The 17,909-nt window shown below is 47.2% G+C and overlaps 1 protein-coding gene across 1 annotated transcript in view; it reads left to right on the top strand.

The window, feature by feature from the left end:
* LOC119452877 (chaoptin) overlaps nucleotides 1-17,909 on the top strand; it is a 110,639-nt gene that overhangs the window by 66,660 nt on the left and 26,070 nt on the right. Inside the window, exons 3-6 of the mRNA XM_037714828.2 lie at nucleotides 3,692-3,880; nucleotides 11,893-12,216; nucleotides 13,139-13,445; nucleotides 14,695-16,121. Coding sequence (XP_037570756.2) covers nucleotides 3,692-3,880; nucleotides 11,893-12,216; nucleotides 13,139-13,445; nucleotides 14,695-16,121 — 2,247 coding nt within the window. The remainder of the gene's footprint in view (nucleotides 1-3,691; nucleotides 3,881-11,892; nucleotides 12,217-13,138; nucleotides 13,446-14,694; nucleotides 16,122-17,909) is intronic.

The raw sequence follows: 17,909 nt of genomic DNA, 5'->3' as shown, positions 1-17,909 counted from the left end.
AGGTAAATTAAAAAAAAAACTTCTTTGATCGATCTGTTCGCCTTGTATTCATGGGCTTGCCGATAGCAGTTTCCTATTGATTTCATTGTGCGCAAACAATTCAGAATTTTTCGAACAGACTGCGCACAGATTAATATCTGAAACTTCACGTTCCCCTTTGTTTACGTAAGTATTCGTTGTTACGAACAGGTCCTTTGCGGCTGGCGGGGACTTCATCATCGTAGTCCGACGCTTCCCGCAACTGGCAATGTTCAGCGGCGGCTTTCTTCTTTGAGGCGCGAGCGATCATGCTCTTTTTTGCATGCTGTTGATGTTTCTTTTTTGCTAGTCGCGACGTCTCCTTGGCGATGAGCACCGTTGCACAGACTAGGTTAATACTCGTTATAAGTAGAATAGGAGTAGCTGAAAAACAGGAGTAGCTGCAAAATTAACTAATCGTGGCCACGGGGACTTCCGAGTGCAACTGTGCTAACAAGTGCGAAAGGTTATCAAAGCTTTAGTTTTTGTTGTCGGGCGCCCCCCGGTAAACGCAGGCTTTTTATTTATTATTTAGAAGTCATGGCATTGCAGCAGGAAATACCTCAAGGGCATTGAAAAGGGGTCGTGGGTGGGAACGTGCGCCCGATGAGCTGCTCTAAAGGCCGAGCGCATACCCGCGAAAGCGTTACATTATCAGTCTGACGTTTTATAACCATCCATGTCCTGCCTTTTCAGGCGTTCCAACTGGCCGGTCGCGCTAATGGCTACCTGGCTACCCTGTGCTAGCACGATTTGCTGAGAGCGGCACGCAAGCAATTGAGGGTAGTACCTCTTTTCACCACTTTCGAATGGGCCAAATTATATTTGAGAATCTCTTCTTTGAAGCGCGGCTGATACATCCAGCATACATGCCCGTTATCTAACATAAGGGAGATGTCTCGTGCGTGAAATTCAGGCCCCAGGAACACCTTTCCAAAAACGTCTACGACACCTTCGGCCACGGGGATGTTATCATCGGTATTAGGAGGATTAAAAACAACTAAAACATTATCTACATACCTATAAATGGTGATTACAGTCACTGAGGAAATGCAAGAATCAATGCGCTTGTCACAACATGCTAAAAAGATCTCACTTAAAAGGGGTGCGATGCAAGTGCTGATGCAAACCCCATCTCTTTGCAGAAAAGTGTCGTCATCATGAACAGTGAAGGTGGAGGAAAGATGAAATGTTAGCATATCTGAAACACTATCAACGCTTATCCCCGTACTATACTGAAGAAGCAGAGGAGATATAATCTGTAAGAGCATGAAGGAGGTTGAGTTTCGGAATGGAATATAGAAAATCCACCACATCAACAAAGAAGGCAGATACTGGGCCTCTGTCAAAGTTAAGATGCTGCAAGGAGTGTATGACTTCATCCGAGTTCTTGATCGAGTAAGGAACGTTAAATCTCACCGCGCGTAAACATTTGAAGAACGCTCCTGGCCAAGACATTGTTTTTCCCTCACAAGTTCACGAAGCAGTATATTGACCTTTTGTGTCTTAGCCGCAAAGAACATACGCAAACTGTCCCTCTTAGTACTCTTAAGCAACTTCCGTAAGCCATCCAGGTTCTGCTTTTCGCACAAATCTAAGGCCGCTTGTCTCAGTTTTTTCAACCTAGCATAAGTTTTTACAAAGTTCTTGTTAACTGCTCCTGCGCCTTTGTCTTGCGCAAGGTGCAAGAGTGGTAATGCCCCAGGCATTACCACGAAGCCTCCTTCCTTATCTGCAAGCAAGAGCGCAAGATCGTGGTCCCTAGGATATCTCACTGTCTGTTTGACATTCGATTTTCTACTGTTTGTTTTTGTTTTTGAACTCTTAAGTACTGACAGGCAATCAACACTTTCTGACAAACATCTTTGTTGATCGTCACAGCTAATACACTCAGCTATGTCCCTAACCAAAGAGAGATGTTCTACAGAAGAACTTACAGGCTTATTGGCAAATATAGGACCACATTTCAAAACAGATTCCACACTTTCAGGCAAGTTACGCTGTCCTAAACACACCACGTTCCCCCCGCTGACTTTTCATTAACCTTCAGTGAGCTTGACCACGCACACAAGTGGGAGAGGCAGTATTTCGACAAAAATTCAGTCTCACTCCAGCAGCTTCGCGGTTGAATGTTCGGAAGACCAAGTACTCACCTTGCTTGTCGGTAGCCACAGAAGCACTGTAGAAACGGAGACACCCTTTGAAGATGACGGACTTGTCTCCAAAGTTTGGAGGGGGTAATTTTCGGAATCCATGTGGCATGCCCCAATGATGGACAGCACAGATTGAAGAGTGCCAAAATTTTGGGCAGGACGAGTCGATAGTTCCGGACGAACGTGTACACGCGCGCACGGCAGGTTTTCAGGGCAATGAGACCGACCAGGTTGACCGAAGAATGAACAGAAAAAGAATAAGGGAGAAAGGAGCCCAATGTGCTAGAAAGCGCCGCATTTAAAGCTGCAAGTTGAGGTAATTAGTACTGCGTTTTTCTGTTCACTTGGCCTTCTTACCTAGTGTGTTTTTTTTTTTTCGCTGGAAATTCTTATACTGTACTTGATAATATAGACCCTTGTTCGTGCGCGTAACCTTTTGTGAGTCAGATGCCTGATAAAAACTGGTGCGCGCGCAGGTGGGGTCGCTTTTCTAAACAAATATTTGCTAGGCAACGCGATGCACCCTCCAATCCTCTCAATGCGCTAGTTGGCTTAAAACATCTATTTCTGTGCTCACCGGGAGGCAATTTTCACATTACGTGTGGCCTGGGCTCGCTCTGCGTATGCTTCAGCCAGTCAAGAGCGTGACGTTCAGCATAACCTCCAAAATATATTACATTGGGTTAACGTGTAATTAAGACATTAAATAAGATAATGTGCCATTATTCTTTGTTCTCGAAAGATGGGAATTCTGGTGGGGCATATGGAATCCTTCGTTATAGAGGCCATCTCGTTCTAGGGGCGTTCGTTGTAGAAGCGTCCAACTTCGTGCATTATATTCAACATGTTCTTTGATTTACTTGGTTTTCTCTGATTTAACCAAGTGCCACTGGGTCCTAGCCAATCCTCCAGAATAGAGATGTGCCACAATGACACAACAAAGTACAGAATCCTTAAATTTAGCTATAAATGTGTCGCACTTCTCTGTACTAACACCAATTTCTCCACAAGCATCTTACATCGCCTTTTTCCTCGCAATATCACTGCGTAGAACGTCTCATATACTACGCATCCACCTGAAGTGGTGTTTGGATTTCGGCATAGCTTGTGTACGGTGTAGTGCATGAATATAAAAATTGTATGACATTAAGCTTGTGACCTTCGCTGGGTGCATACCATTATCATTGAATGAGAGTACACCTTGCATATGAAGTGAGTGAGTGATGAAATGTCTTTATTAAGAACTAAATGAGTAAAAATAAAAATAAAATAAAGAATGAGAAAATCGACGCAGACATGGCCCCAGCGCCTAGGCAATAAATGAATTCATAAAGCTCGTTGCTCCTTATAAAAACCAAGTAGGCTCACTGGAAAAAAGTAAACATCACTGTACGCATCGCCATTAGCTGTTTACCATTAAATGAGGCACTTCACTAAAGCTTCACTTCACATACATGTGTGCGTTGGGTATCCCCATGTGCTTTCATTCTTTGATGATGCATTCCCTTGGTGCCGTGCAGATGCTGGCTGTGGCCGTCCTGTGGTGCGCACTGCCGCTCTTGCAGCCGTCGCAGTGCTCCACGCACCAGCAGCCATGCGCCTTCAATCGCCTCTGCCTGTGCAGCCACGAGGTGGTGCGCGACGTGGTGTGCGTCGGGGTGCCGTTCTCCACCTTTCCCACCACCATCGGCGATTGTGAGAACGGGCAGGTGCGTGCCTCATTTTAAGGGGACAGCATGGCAAACGCGCCACTTGAGGTAAGACTAGTTAACAACAAGAAGAAACACAGACAAGGTGCAGTGCCAACTCGCAACTAGTTTATTTTTCTTATCTGCATTCGTCTTATGTACACATTTAAAAACCCGATGTAACAGAAGAAATGGAGCACAATGAAATAACCAACAGATTAACTCTGGGATCCATTAAGTATCTCTCTCTCACCACACCACTCACTTTATCTACTATCCAGTCTTTCTCAAGAATTCCACTGTTAAAGCCAGGTTGTTGTTCTCCATCTGCTAAGCAATATATCGCAAATCCTTCAGCAGCCTTTTTTTCCCACTATTTTTGAACCTTTCTTCTGCAACCATTTATTTAGCGTTATCGAAAAGCTCTTGATACAGCAGGGATTTATTCTGCGAAAGTGTGTTTGCAACCATGCTCTTAAAATGCCGAGAGGGCTATTCCTGCTGTTTTTTTATTTGTAAATTAGAGGCCTTGTAATTAGAGGCCAAATACTTTGTCTCTGGTAATTAGCTGTTTCTTGTCGTTGCTGTTATTGCACTTGTCATTACTGGCACGGAACCTAATCATACCGAAATAGACATCCCTGCTGTAAATATGCGCGTTTAACCATTCGTATTCAAAAAAGTTGATATTCGCCAACCACTACTGATAAACATATTAATCAGACACAAGAGAAGACGCCGTAAAAATACCTGACGTTATGGCATACCCTCCACGATCTCGGAGGTTATGCTCAAGGCCACCTGGTCCGGGAACTTCAGGGCGGCGTCGGCACAAATCTTTCGCTGTTGCGTCTTTTCGGCTCGAGGCGCCTCTTCGGACGGTAAGTGTGTGTGTGTGTGTGTGTGTGTGTGTGTGTGTGTGTGTGTGTGTGTGTGTGTGTGTGTGTGTGTGTGTGTGTGTGTGTGTGTGTGTGTGTGTGTGTGTGTGTGTGTGTGTGTGTGTGTGTGTGTGTGTGTGTGTGTGTGTGTGTGTGTGTGTGTGTGTGTGTGTGTGTGTGTGTGTGTGTGTGTGTGTGTGTGTGTGTGTGTGTGTGTGTGTGTGTGTGTGTGTGTGTGTGTGTGTGTGTGTGTGTGTGTGTGTGTGTGTGTGTGTGTGTGTGTGTGTGTGCGTGCGTGCGTGCGTGCGTGCGTGCGTGCGTGCGTGCGTGCGTGCGTGCGCGTGTGCGTGTGTGTTACTAATAATAATTTACGAATACACAGCTCAGTTTATTTTCCTCTTTAGTGTCCGTATAGGTGCAATCTCTTTATCTCCGGGCCAACTCATTATTTCTTTTTATTAGGATGCATGAGAAACGGAGAAATGCTCTTTTTATACAATCGGTGAATCGATTCAGCGGAAGTTTGTTGCATTCAAACGAGACAGTTAAATTCCACGAACTGCTAAAAGCGCGATCTTGATTATATTTTACAACAAAAAATACAAAATTGGTAGCACCTTTTAAAAAATAAATCACAAAGTTTACGACTTTCAGTAACTGTGAATTGAAATCGGGTATCGCAACTTGATGCTACATTTAATTAAACTATTGTTTTTGCCACTTTTGATAAAATGTGATGGTCAAAATAAAAAACCTGCTACCAACAGTCGCTTTAGATTTTCTTTTCTTCCACATTCAACAAAATTAATACGCATTGGTTTAATGCATGCTGAACACAACCATTTAAAAATAACTAAATTCAGGTGTTTTACGTGCCCAAACTACGATTTGATTACGAAGCACGCTGTAGTGGGGACTTATTAAGGTGGCTGACTGGGCTAGTTGGTTATCATACTGGTAACACACAGCGTGTACACAATGGACACACAGATAATATTGCCGCGACGCTATCTATGCCCAACCATGCTGACGACGAAGACGACGACCTCGATCGTGCAAGCGAGGTGCTAGAGAAGAAGTTTGAACTGAGCGCTTTGTCCTAATTGTCTCAATTAAATACCGCTCTTCACTCTTCTCTCCAGTGAGCCGTGACACTGGTGGAGGTGCGGGGTATCGCATCCTCGCCTAATTATTGGGACGACTCCTGCGAGTAGCCCTGCATCCAGCCCTTCAAGACATCATCCACGCGTCGAGACACCTGTGCACCGCGCAAGCCACCACCTGCAAGGTCTGTGCCCGGAATTCGGTCTCTTGCATGGAAGTTTGTCAGCGACCGCACCAACTCAGGAAATGGCGCTTGCAAGTACAACACAGGTGACTGTTCAAAACAATCTAGTCCCCACAAGCTTCCGCGGTGACACGTATGAAGACGCCGAAGACTGGCTGGACCGGTACAAACGCGTAGCTAGGGTCAATCAGTGGCGTCCGGACCAGAAGCTTTCCAATGTGCACTTCGCTCTTGAAGGTAGCGCAAGGACGTGGTTTCAAAACCGCGAGGCACATTTGACAACGTGGGACAAATTTTGCCGTCGGCTAATTGATACCTTCGGAAGCACTGATCGCCGAGATAATTCACAACGCCTTCTCGAGTTGCGCATTCAGAAACCCAACGAAAGTGCTTCCATGTTTGCCGAGGACATGTCTCGTTTGTTTCGCCGCGCAGATCCCAACATTCCTGATTCGAAGAAGCTGAGCCATCTCATGCGCGGCGTCAAAGAACATCTATTCGCTGGTCTCGTGCGCAACCCGCCTACAACAGTGGAAGAATTTATTAAGGAAGCCACAGCAATTGAGCGGGCGCTCCAACAGCGTTGCTGGCAATACGAACGCCTAGCTAACGATGCACCTGCAGGAGCCGCAGTCCTGGCAGTGACCGACGAGACCTCGCTGCGTCAACTGATCAGAGACATTGTGCGCGAGGAGATTGCGAAGCCAACGGCGACACCGAAGGAGTTTACTGTTGCTTCGGTCGCTGAAGTTGCCCGCCAAGAAATCCGGCAAGCATTTGCATCTCCTGAGCCACTCCCTGAACCGTGTCCCGAGGCGCGCTTCGAGCCACGCTTCGAGCCACACGCATATAGCTACGCAGACGCTGTCCGCCGCCCGCTTTCTACCGTGCCAGTACAGCAGTACCACCAGTGGCCACCTATGCTGCCTGGATACAGAGAGAGCATTTCAGGCGACCCCAGCTTCGCAGGACCGACGTATGGTGCACTGCTGATCGCCGACCATAGTGTTTTCACTGTGGCGAACCAGGGCACGTTTATAGTTTTTGCCCTCATCGCCAGGGTGGCATCCAGGAAATGTCACCTGCTACTCCGCGACAGTTTCCAGAGAGACATCCACGCTTCGACGACAGTATCACTCGGGAACAAGGCAGCTAAGTTAATCTCCGGTCGCGCTCGCCGTCTCCGTTACGCTATTCTTCGCCGAACCGTCGCAGTTTCGCCGACGTGGTAAGAGGCCGCTCTCCAAGCCCACGGCGGGGAAACTGAAATCAGCGACCTCCGGGGGGAAGGTTTCAAGTCGTCGAACCGCCGAAAATCCCCCATTATTACTGAGAAACGAGCAGAGTAATCCGGAGAAACGGAACACCGACGAATTTGTGAGTGCCGACCTACTCTTAACGATTGATGGACACGAGGTGACAGCTTTAGTTAATACTGGCGCAGACTTTTCGATAATGAGTGAGCAGTTGGCAGACCGGCTTAAGAAAGTCAAAAGGCAATGGACGGGCCCTCATATTCTAAATGCCGGGGGCCAGATAATGACACCTACAGGAAAATGTACTGCACGACTCCAGATAAGAAATACAGCTTTTGTCGCCTCTTTTATGATTTTAAAAAAGTGCTGCAGATCACTCTTCCTTGGAATGGACTTCTTGCGGGAGTACGGCGCCGTGGTTAACATACGGGATGGCGAGATAACCTTATCGAATAGTATAGACACGAGCCACGACGAAGAGCGCCAACATACATCGTTACGTGTCGCCGACGACGACGTCTGCATACCACCACTATCATGCAGTCTTGTCTCCGCCAGTTGCGGAGAACAGTTTAACAAGGACGGTGTAGCCGAACAATTAACTGCACTTTTGTTCCATCAAGGTATTGCCATCGCTCGGGGTATCGTCAGCCTAATCGGTGGTCACACAGAGGTACTACTGACAAATTTTACCAATGAACTCCGGAACATCAGTAAGGGCACCGCTGTGGCATACTTTGACGAAATTGACCACGTTCAATACTGCTTTGCTGTTAAAGAGGAATCAACCACCTATACGATGCCACATGCACCCGTCGTCGACGTTGACCCAGGTTCAGCGCCGCAACAGAAACAAAGTCTCAGGGAACTGCTTGACCATTTTAAGGACTGCTTCTCTACAATGTCCCGAGTGCGTCAAACACCACTGACGAAACACCGCATTATTACGGAGGAAACAGCAATACCCATCCGGCAGCATCCGTATCGCGTGGCTGAGAAAGAGCGTGAAGCAATACAGCAGCAAGTCAAGAAAATGCTAGAAGATGATGCCATCCAGCCGTCAAAAAGTCCTTGGGCGTCGCCCGTGGTACTCGTTAAGAAGAAGGATGGTAGCCTGCGGTTTTATATCATTATCGCAAGCTCAATCGAATTACGAAAAAAGATGTGTATCCCTTACGACGCATCGGCGATTCCCTCGACAGTCTACGTCATGCACGGTACTTCTCGTCGATGGACTTAAAAAGTGGCTACTGCCAAATAGAGGTCGATGAGCGGGATCGCGAAAAGACTGCTTTTGTGACGCCTGATGGGCTCTATGAATTCAAAGTTCTCCCTTTTGGTTTGTGCTCCGCCCCAGCCACGTTTCAAATGCTAATGGATACCGTTCTCTCAGACCTTAAGTGGACGACTTGTTTACTGTACCTAGACGATGTGATTGTTTATTCTGCCACATTTGATGAACACCTCAGACGGCTACGGTTAGTTCTTCAAGCCATACGGTCCGCTGGGCTTACTTTAAAACCCGTAAAGTGTCACTTTGGCTATGAAGAGCTACAGTTTTTGGGCCACGTTGTAAGCCACACAGGTGTCAGACCTGATCCTGAGAAAATCGCAGCTGTCGCAAAGTTTTCAAGGCCTACGGACAAGAAGGCAGTCAGACGCTTCCTGGGCCTATGCGCATATTACCGGCGACTTATTGCGGGTTTTGCACGCATCGCCTCACCGCTCACCTGCCTAACCAGAGAAGATGTCGCGTTTGTGTGGGGCGAGGAGAAGGAGGCGGCATTTAACGAGTTGCAGCACCGTCTACAAACTCCACCTGTTCTTGCCCACTTTGACGTGGATGCGCCCACAATGATCCACACCGATGCCAGCAACGTGGGTCTAGGCGCCGTCCTTGTTCAGCAGCAAGACTGCGCTGAGCGAGTCATCGATTACGCGAGTAGAACACTGTCACGTGCCGAATCGAACTACACCACAGAGAAGGAATGCTTGGCTGTAGTATGGGCAGTTACCAAGTTCCGCCCGTACATATACGGCCGCCCATTTCAAGTCATAAGTGACCACCATTCTCTCTGTTGGTTGACCAACATGAAAGATCCATCTGCACGTTTGGCAAGCTGGAGCTTACGGCTTCAAGAGTACAACATGACAGTGGTCTATAAATCGGGAAGGCAGCACTTAGATGCTGACTGCCTTTCCAGATCGCCGATTGAGTCGTCAGGCGGAGATGATGATGAATCCACAGGCCTTTTAGGAGTTGTTGATGCGGCCACCATCTCTCAACAACAACAAGAGGACCAGGAGCTCGCTTCTCTAATTGATTTATTAGAAGGCCGCACCACAAACAAGCCTCGATTGTTCTCAAGGAACCTGTCATCATTCTGCATACGAAACAGTGTTCTTTTTAGAAAGAACTTCTCTTCAACAGGGAAGAGATATCTACTAGTCGTCCCTAAAACTCTCCGCAATGAAATATCGCAGGCCTGTCACGATGAAGCTACCTCAGGCCACCTAGAGTACACAAGAACATTAGCGTGGATCAAAGAGAAGTACTACTGGCCACGGCTCGCAGCACAGGTGAAGCACTGCGTTCGAACGTGCCTTGACTGCCAGCGACGAAAAGTGCCACCTGTGAAACCTGCCGGACTATTGCATCCTGTTCCAGTGCCGGAAACGCCGTTTGCACAAATTGGGATGGACCTTTTGGGCCCATTCCCAATATCTGCCGCGGGAAATAAGTGGATCATTGTTGCGACAGACTACCTCACGCGATATGCAGAAACCAAGGCACTTCCGAGCAGCAGAGCAGCCGAGGCCACACAGTTCTTCCTGGAAATCGTCGTCCTGAGGCACGGTGCTCCAGCGGTCATCGTAACCGACAGGGGAACCACGTTCACGGCTGAACTTTTGCGAACTGTACTAGCGCTCAGTGGCACTGCACACAGAAGGACGACAGCCTATCACCCGCAAAGCAATGGACTTACGGAGTGCCTCAACAAGACTCTCGCAGACATGCTGTACATGTATGTCGATGTGGAGCACAAGAACTGGGACCAAATATTACCCTACGTCACGTTCGTTTATAATACGGCTCGGCAAGAAACAACAAGAATGACACCATTCAGTCTCCTCCACGGTCGAGGAGTGACTACAATGCTGGATGCTATGCTGCCTCATGATTCCAGCGATTCCGAGACTGACGCCGCAGATTTTACAGCGCGCGCCGAAGATGCAAGACAGCTCGCGCGCGTTCGCACAACTAGCCAGCAAGTCCGAGATGCCCGACGTTACAATCAACACCATCGATGCGTCGTCTCCAGTACGCCACCGGGGCCTCGCGGAGAAACTTCTACGCCGATACTTCGGACCATACAACGTTCTACGACACCTTAGCGACGTCAACTATGAAGTTGTTCCTGACAGCCCATCCTGCTCGAGGCGCCGTATGAACCTGCCTGAGACTGTGCACGTGGTGTGCATGAAACCTTATTTTTCTGAATGATATGGGTACTCTCTGGTTTGCTGTTTACCGGGTGCTACCCGCCAAACACCGGGACGATGCTCCTTCTGGAGGGGGGCAAATGTCATGACGCTATCTGTACCCAACCACGCTGACGACGAAGACGACTACCTCGAGCGTGCAAGCGAGGTGCTAGAGAAGTAGTTTGAACTGAGCGCTTTGTCCTAATTGTCTCAATTAAATCCCGCGCTTCGCTCTTGTCTCCAGTGAGCCGTGACAACATACAGTGCGAAGTTCCAGATTAACTTTGGTCACCTTAGATTCTATAACGTGCACAAATGCATGGCATACGAGAGTTTTCGCATTCTGTCCCCATCGGGATGTGGCCTCCGCGGCCGGAATCGTGCCCGTAACCTCGAACTCAGCCGTGCAGTGTCATATCTGCGAGGCTTGCGTGGCGGGTGTCACAGCAATTTCTCCGTTCCCATGCATAAGGTCTGGAGGCAAAGCTTTCACTTTAACAGTATGGTAAAACATGCAGCTTATTCCTTATTCAAATATGTGAATTATAATTTCTACTTTTATTTGTCATCACTGCGGTACTGGTCGGGATTTTAGTATGGAGGGAATAATCACAAGTGCATAGTCTTCAAGTGGTTCTAGCAAAAATGTTGGGTATGGAATAAAGACGTGCAGCAAATGCACATTCTCAACATCGTTTGTAAACAAGATAATACAAACTAAGACGATGGGAAATTTAACGACATTGGAAGCACTGACACAGTATCAAGGTACACTAAAAATTTAGCTCCTCTAATAGATAACTACAAAAGAACGTACCTAGAGAACGAAGTAATGGCAACAAACTTTGCACGAACATTGATAAAAAAAGGTTGCAACACTTGATCTAATGGCTATGAACTCCACTCCCTGACCATTGTTCTTAATAAACAGGATTTGCTGCATAAATTGCGCGCTTTGAATTCTGATAATGTTCGATCATACCACTGTCTTGTAACATGTTTCAGTTGCCCGCGGTTTTCATTCTTTCAGCATGATGCCCTTCAGTTGGTATCTGTGCCCACCATTTATAGCATATAGCACAAGTGTAAACTGCAAAACGATAGTTCTTTGACGCGCACATGCAGGTGACGCTGGTCCGCTCGGGCCTCGAGGTGTTGCAGAATGACTCGCTGGCCGGCACGCGGTTGTCCACGCTGCGGCTGATGCACAACTCGCTGAGCCGCATCCTGCCGTGTGCCTTCTGCGGCGCCGAGGACAACCTCGTCTCTCTGGACCTGAGCCACAACGCACTCGCGCAGGCGCCGCTGCACGCCCTGAGCCACCTGCGCCATCTGCAGTGGCTCAACCTGCAGTCCAACCGCATCGACGACTTGCGCCGCGCGGACTGGGACGAGCTGTCGCGCACCGTCCGCCTCAGGAGCTTGTTCCTCGGGGGAAACAGTATCAAGGTACCGATGGCAAATTCATTCATTCATTCATTCATTCATTCATTCATTCATTCATTCATTCATTCATTCATTCATTCATTCATTCATTAATACCACGTAAATGGCTAGCGAGATATGGTCCGTCTGCAATTTAATTGACGCATGAATATTCCGTAACGACGGATACGTAAGGAAGTCCGATGTACCACTGACTTGGCTTGCGACTCCAGGTGTTGGTGGTTGCGGTCTTGTTGGTGATGTTGATGACCTTGAAATGGTGGCGCATAGCCACTAAAGGGAATCGGTTGGTCAAGGATCGAATGGCTGAGGCAGAGCGTATTGAACACATTCTTAAAGTTCAATAAATGAAACGCTCTCTCCCACGCGCTGGCTCGCGGTGCGGTGCACGCCGGCTTCTCTCTAATGCGGATGGTGACGCTCCCACCGTGGTTCGGAAAATCCTAGCAACCAGTAAGACAATCTCAATTCAATGTTTTAATATGAGCAAACTGAATTTCATCACGACTCAAACCAAAAAGGCATCCCGTAGCTTCTTACCGCGATATTGCGCTTGTATGGAAACAGTTTTACGTACATCATGTAACATACGTCAAAAAATGTGGTGACCTCGGTATTTCTGTTCTTAACTTTATAATAAGCTTTACTTTCTAGTCACCACTTACGTGTCAAAGTTCGAATCTGTGCGGTCTGTTTTGCACATCAGCAGTATGGGCACTGACTTCGTCCTTAGTCCCCGAAAGAAACGAAAAGTCCTTGTTATCTGCAAAATAATCATCCATCAGCGAGGTCAACCAGCCGAGCCAAAGGGCGCGTAACGACGCTTTGATCGATAGACTAAGCAGACGCTTCGATCCCTTCAATGTTGTCACACCCTGTCTTGAGCCATGTAAGCCCCTATATACGTGCTGCCCGTCTTCCGCAGGTCGTCCGTGACGGCCTGTTCTCCAACATGAGCGAGCTGGCGACGCTTGAGCTGGACCGCAATCTGCTGTCTGAAGTCGTGGGCTCTCCATTTCCGGAGTCTCTCACGCGCCTCAGCCTGGCGCACAACCTGCTCGAGCATCTGCCGCGGCACGCGCTGCGCAAGCTGTGCTCTCTAGCGGCGCTTTTCGTCGGAGGAAACCTGCTGAAGACCTTGCCGGCCACGTGGTTCTTACCCACGCGCCATCTGGATCAGTTGGACCTCAGCCGAAACCTCATGGATCGCCTACCCGAGAAACTGTTCAATGGTCAGTTCGGCAGGAGTCAGGCTTAAAATTACCGGACGACCTCATTTAGGCGCGCTACCACTTTTCTATGGCGCGGTGTTTCGTCGTACCATAGGTATATTGAGACCATGATTCATGCGGAGGTCGAGACGCTACGTCACCTCGCGTTTCCTGTTTCAGAGGCCTGTGGCCGCGTGTTCGCCCTGCGATATTGAGTAATGCAAGTGGTTTTATTTTTGTCGCTCCCCGATGGACCGCAGACTGTAGAAAAAGGATGGTTAGAAAAAAAAGTTGGCAAGTCGTATCTGTAATAGGTTACAGTTGTTCTTTTCCTGTAGGTGAATGTGTATGTGTGTACGTGGGCAGGCACACGTGGTCCACTCGTATAACCAGAAATGCTTCTTAGTAGTTTTTACTAAGTAACTACTAAGCAACTACTAACTTGTCTGGCCTTGGCCTATTTTGCTGTGATTGTAACAGTCTTATGCGAAATTGAGATTAACTGTAGTGTTGTTCATTACGTTGGATTAACAGTTATATGCGACGTCGTATCACACATATGCACCGACAGTAGGCTTTAGACATTTGAGCACATAGCTTTGATTATTTAACCAAATATATAGGTGATCACCGGTGCCACATGTGCTCCTTCAAACTAGGCCTATAAATACTGGTGAAGTTGCTCTTTTAGTAAGTGTTGTGTAGCACCTTGGTCGTTCTATATATGTTTTCTTGCTTGTCGTTGCTTGTTGGACATATGTAGTACATTCTTACCTGGAGTCAGTGCGGCTTCATGTCCTTGGCAAATTTACATTACGTATATGTTAATGCCACCAATTAATTAATGCCCTAATATATAGCAATAGGACGCGGTTTCTATCATGTACGTATTAATCAGACTTCTTTCTACTGCCCCCTGTCCGCTAATTTATAGGGCATTGAACCCATAGAGCTACCCGTACGTAGAAATAAGAGTTTGCAGCTGCTGAGCTATCACTAATGGTCAATGGTGAGCACCTAACCATGGTTGTGCTAATCGCTTTGGCAATCAGGCTGGCTTTTTCTCACCTTGCCACACTCACTTACGAAACGCAACAATCTGCTACGGAATTAGCCTGTAGAGTACAGCACGCTGTAAGAGGCTTTATTAGCAGACAATGCTCAATTTCGCGCGAGGTCTCTTTTTCCTCCTAAATAAAATTTTCGAAGTGTTCCTACGCTGATCGTGTCATTTTGTATTTCACAAGTTGCACGCAATGTCTGGTCGCAGGTTCGGTGTACCTGCGCGACCTGCACATGGAGTTCAACTTCATCACCGAGCTTCCAGTGGGCCTGTTCCGCAGCGTCTCCGTGGAGCGACTCTCGCTGGCCAACAACAGGATGGCTGGCATCGCAGAACACGTCTTTGGTGGGCTCGAGTCTGTCCTCGTCGTGCTAGATTTGAGCTTCAACCTGTTCCGCCGCTTTCCGGACGCAGTCCGAGCACTCATGTCGCTTTCGGTGCTCTACCTGCGCGGCAATTCGCTCACTTCGCTCGAACCGGCCGACGTGCAGAGCTTCAGAGCCACGCTCGAAGTCCTAGACCTTTCTGGAAATCGGTTCGACCGCGTCCCGTCCAGTGCCTTACGAACAACCGAGCGCTTGAGCCGTCTAAGTCTGCAGGACAATCGCATACAGACGATCCGTGGCGAAGACTTCGAGTCGTGGGCACGAAACCTGACAACACTCAGCCTGGCCAATAACGGAATCCGCACCCTTTCCAAGGACACGTTTGTCCACTTGCCGCGGCTCAGAGAGCTCAAGCTGTCCTTCAATGGCATCCACTTCGTAGACCACCACGTGTTCCTGCCGCTAAGGCCCACGCTCGAAGTCCTGGAGCTCAGCTCCGCGCTGGGGCAGCGCTTCCTACCGCTGGAGCTCATTCGCCACATGAAGCGCGTCCAGTGGCTCCAGCTGGACCACAACCAGATGCTTAACCTCACAGACTCGTACCTGCAGGGCTTGCCGTCGCTGGTACACTTCGACCTGGAAGGCAACAGGATTGGCTACATTACTCCCGGCTTCTTCAAAGAGCCCATTCACCAGAGGCTCAACAGGGTAGTGCTCGCTCACAACGCCCTCACTTCGGTGGACACCGGCACGTTTAAGAACTTGTCCAGGCTGGCAAACGTCGTGCTTCTGGGAAACAAAATACGCGTCTTGAGGCGCGGCGCCTTTAAAGACCTCCCAAGGCTTCACAATGTCGTTCTATCCAGAAACAGGATCGACACCATAGAGGCGGGTGCGTTCAACAATGTCTCCAAACTCTCGAGCCTTCTGCTACAGCACAATAATCTGACGTCGTTCAGCCTGGATTGCCTCTACGGATCCAGAAGCGGCGCTCTCTTATTGAACCTCTCTCAAAACTCCCTAGTTTCACTTGACGCTAAATCAGATGTCGAAGATTCGCCGTCCAATGAGACACGGGACTATGGCGTGCACACTTTAGATGTGAGCCACAATCAGCTGACCAACATTGACGACGTTTTCCTGACCAGCGTGGGCTCTTCCTTGCTCAATTTGCATGTGTCTAACAACAAGATTCCAGGACTGAATGGTCTCTTCGGGACACTCGGCGTTCTCCAGACCTTCCATGCAGATCATAATGCTATTTCCAACGTAAGCTTCGGCGCTTTCCAAGAGTCACCGAATCTGCAGGTATTGCAACGTGTTATCATCATTTCTTTGATTTTCTTGTAAGAAACACCATGAAGTAAAAGCGACATGTGGAGGAGGGAGAAAGGAGGGGGGGGGGGGGCGAGACCAATTGCTACACACACTTACGAATAGCACGAAAAAATTGCAAACAAAGTTTATTTGCAATTCCTACAAACGCCTACAAAAAAATAACTACTGTTGTTGGATGAAAAGTGAAGTGTGAAGTCCCACCTGCAGAATGTGTAGTCCGTGGCTTTGGGAGATTCAGATTGTTAAGCTCTTCGGCATTTTGTACTGCAAGATGGTGCACGCCGTAATAGCTGCCAGTACGAATGGTTTGTTAAGTCTTTTAAGCGGTATAATTAACGTTCAGGTGTGACACAAGAGTTAAAAGGCGGCATGATGTGGAGTTGTTAAAGTTGAATTGTTTACATAACAAAATTAAAAATAGAGCGTTGGGCGTGAATACATACGGTGGCGCCATCTACCGACAGCGACCAGTTGAAATGGTACGAGAGATAATACGGTGTGCTCCTCTACGTTTGGCTGCCAGCGCTCAATTGAAATACCGCGCAGGCGCCCACCTGTAAATTTCTGCAAGTGCCTTCAAAATGTGCCACAAATGTGCAAGTGCCTTCAAATGGACCATTAACTGGCAAGTTAATTGTCCTGGGCAAACCGAAAGCACATAATGCTACATATATGTTTTATCTTCACAAAATACAACGCATGGCTGCTTCGTGTCTATATACGTCGCAACGTGGACCACCAAACCAACTTTTGCACGAAAGGAACAATTTCCGAGAGAACGTACGACGTTTAAGTAGAGCACAATAAGAAGATAGACGTTATTTTCACGACAACTTGGAATTTCCTCGTAGCTCATAAAAGGATTCACTAAATTCCATTTTAAATTATTCACTTGTGTAAACCACAGGATCTAAACCAAGAACTATCAAATTTACATCTGCTTAGCAGAAAGCCTGGCATTATCTGTTCCCAAAATCACTAGAATATCATTAGCGTTGCAATATTATTCCCGACTAATAGAGGGATACTTTAGTAAACTGTTAACAGGAGCACATTTTGGAGAAGACATGGTTTCACTGCTGCTCAGCTTCGCGATTTTAACACGTAACATAAAGCAAATAATTAAAAAAGTTAAGTGTTGATTATTTTTACTAGCTATCTGTATCTTTTAATTAGCTACCTGTACATTGCAATTTGTCGAGTAGGCAATATCCGCACCTTTAAATAATCTACATCAACAGGCTGAATTTCGCTCTCATTTTTCTTAGTTCATTCTAGTAAAAAAAAAAAAAAACATACATAAAGCACAGTACATTGCGAAAGCGCCTGAATGTGATATTGTCGGCAAGGCTTCATGCAGAAAATACATCGAGCAAAGCATGTAAGAAAATCACAAGCCTAAAAGATATGCGCGTTTTTTATGAATGCGCGGTAAATCCGTAACGTACGTATTTGCACCGTGCGGTGTACTTTTAGTAAGATCATGGGAATGTTTTAATAGACATAAGCAATCATCGTTGCGAACGTTTCCGGGAACTATCCGAAAATACTTTTTTTATTCCTTTCCTGTGTATAGGTTTTCAAATAATAATAATAATAATAATAATAATAATAATAATAATAATAATAATAATAATAATAATAATAATAATAATAATAATAATAATAATAATAATAATATTCCAGCTACAGCCATTAGAACACGGACACATTGTTATTCAGCTAGGACAACTTCGTCGTGAACGGGTACATGCCGGA

The sequence above is a fragment of the Dermacentor silvarum genome, chromosome 5, assembly GCF_013339745.2.
Source record: "Dermacentor silvarum isolate Dsil-2018 chromosome 5, BIME_Dsil_1.4, whole genome shotgun sequence".
Taxonomy (NCBI): Eukaryota; Metazoa; Arthropoda; class Arachnida; order Ixodida; family Ixodidae; genus Dermacentor; species Dermacentor silvarum.
The sequence above is the reverse complement of the archived record's forward strand: the minus strand, read 5'-3'. Positions and strand labels throughout refer to the sequence as shown.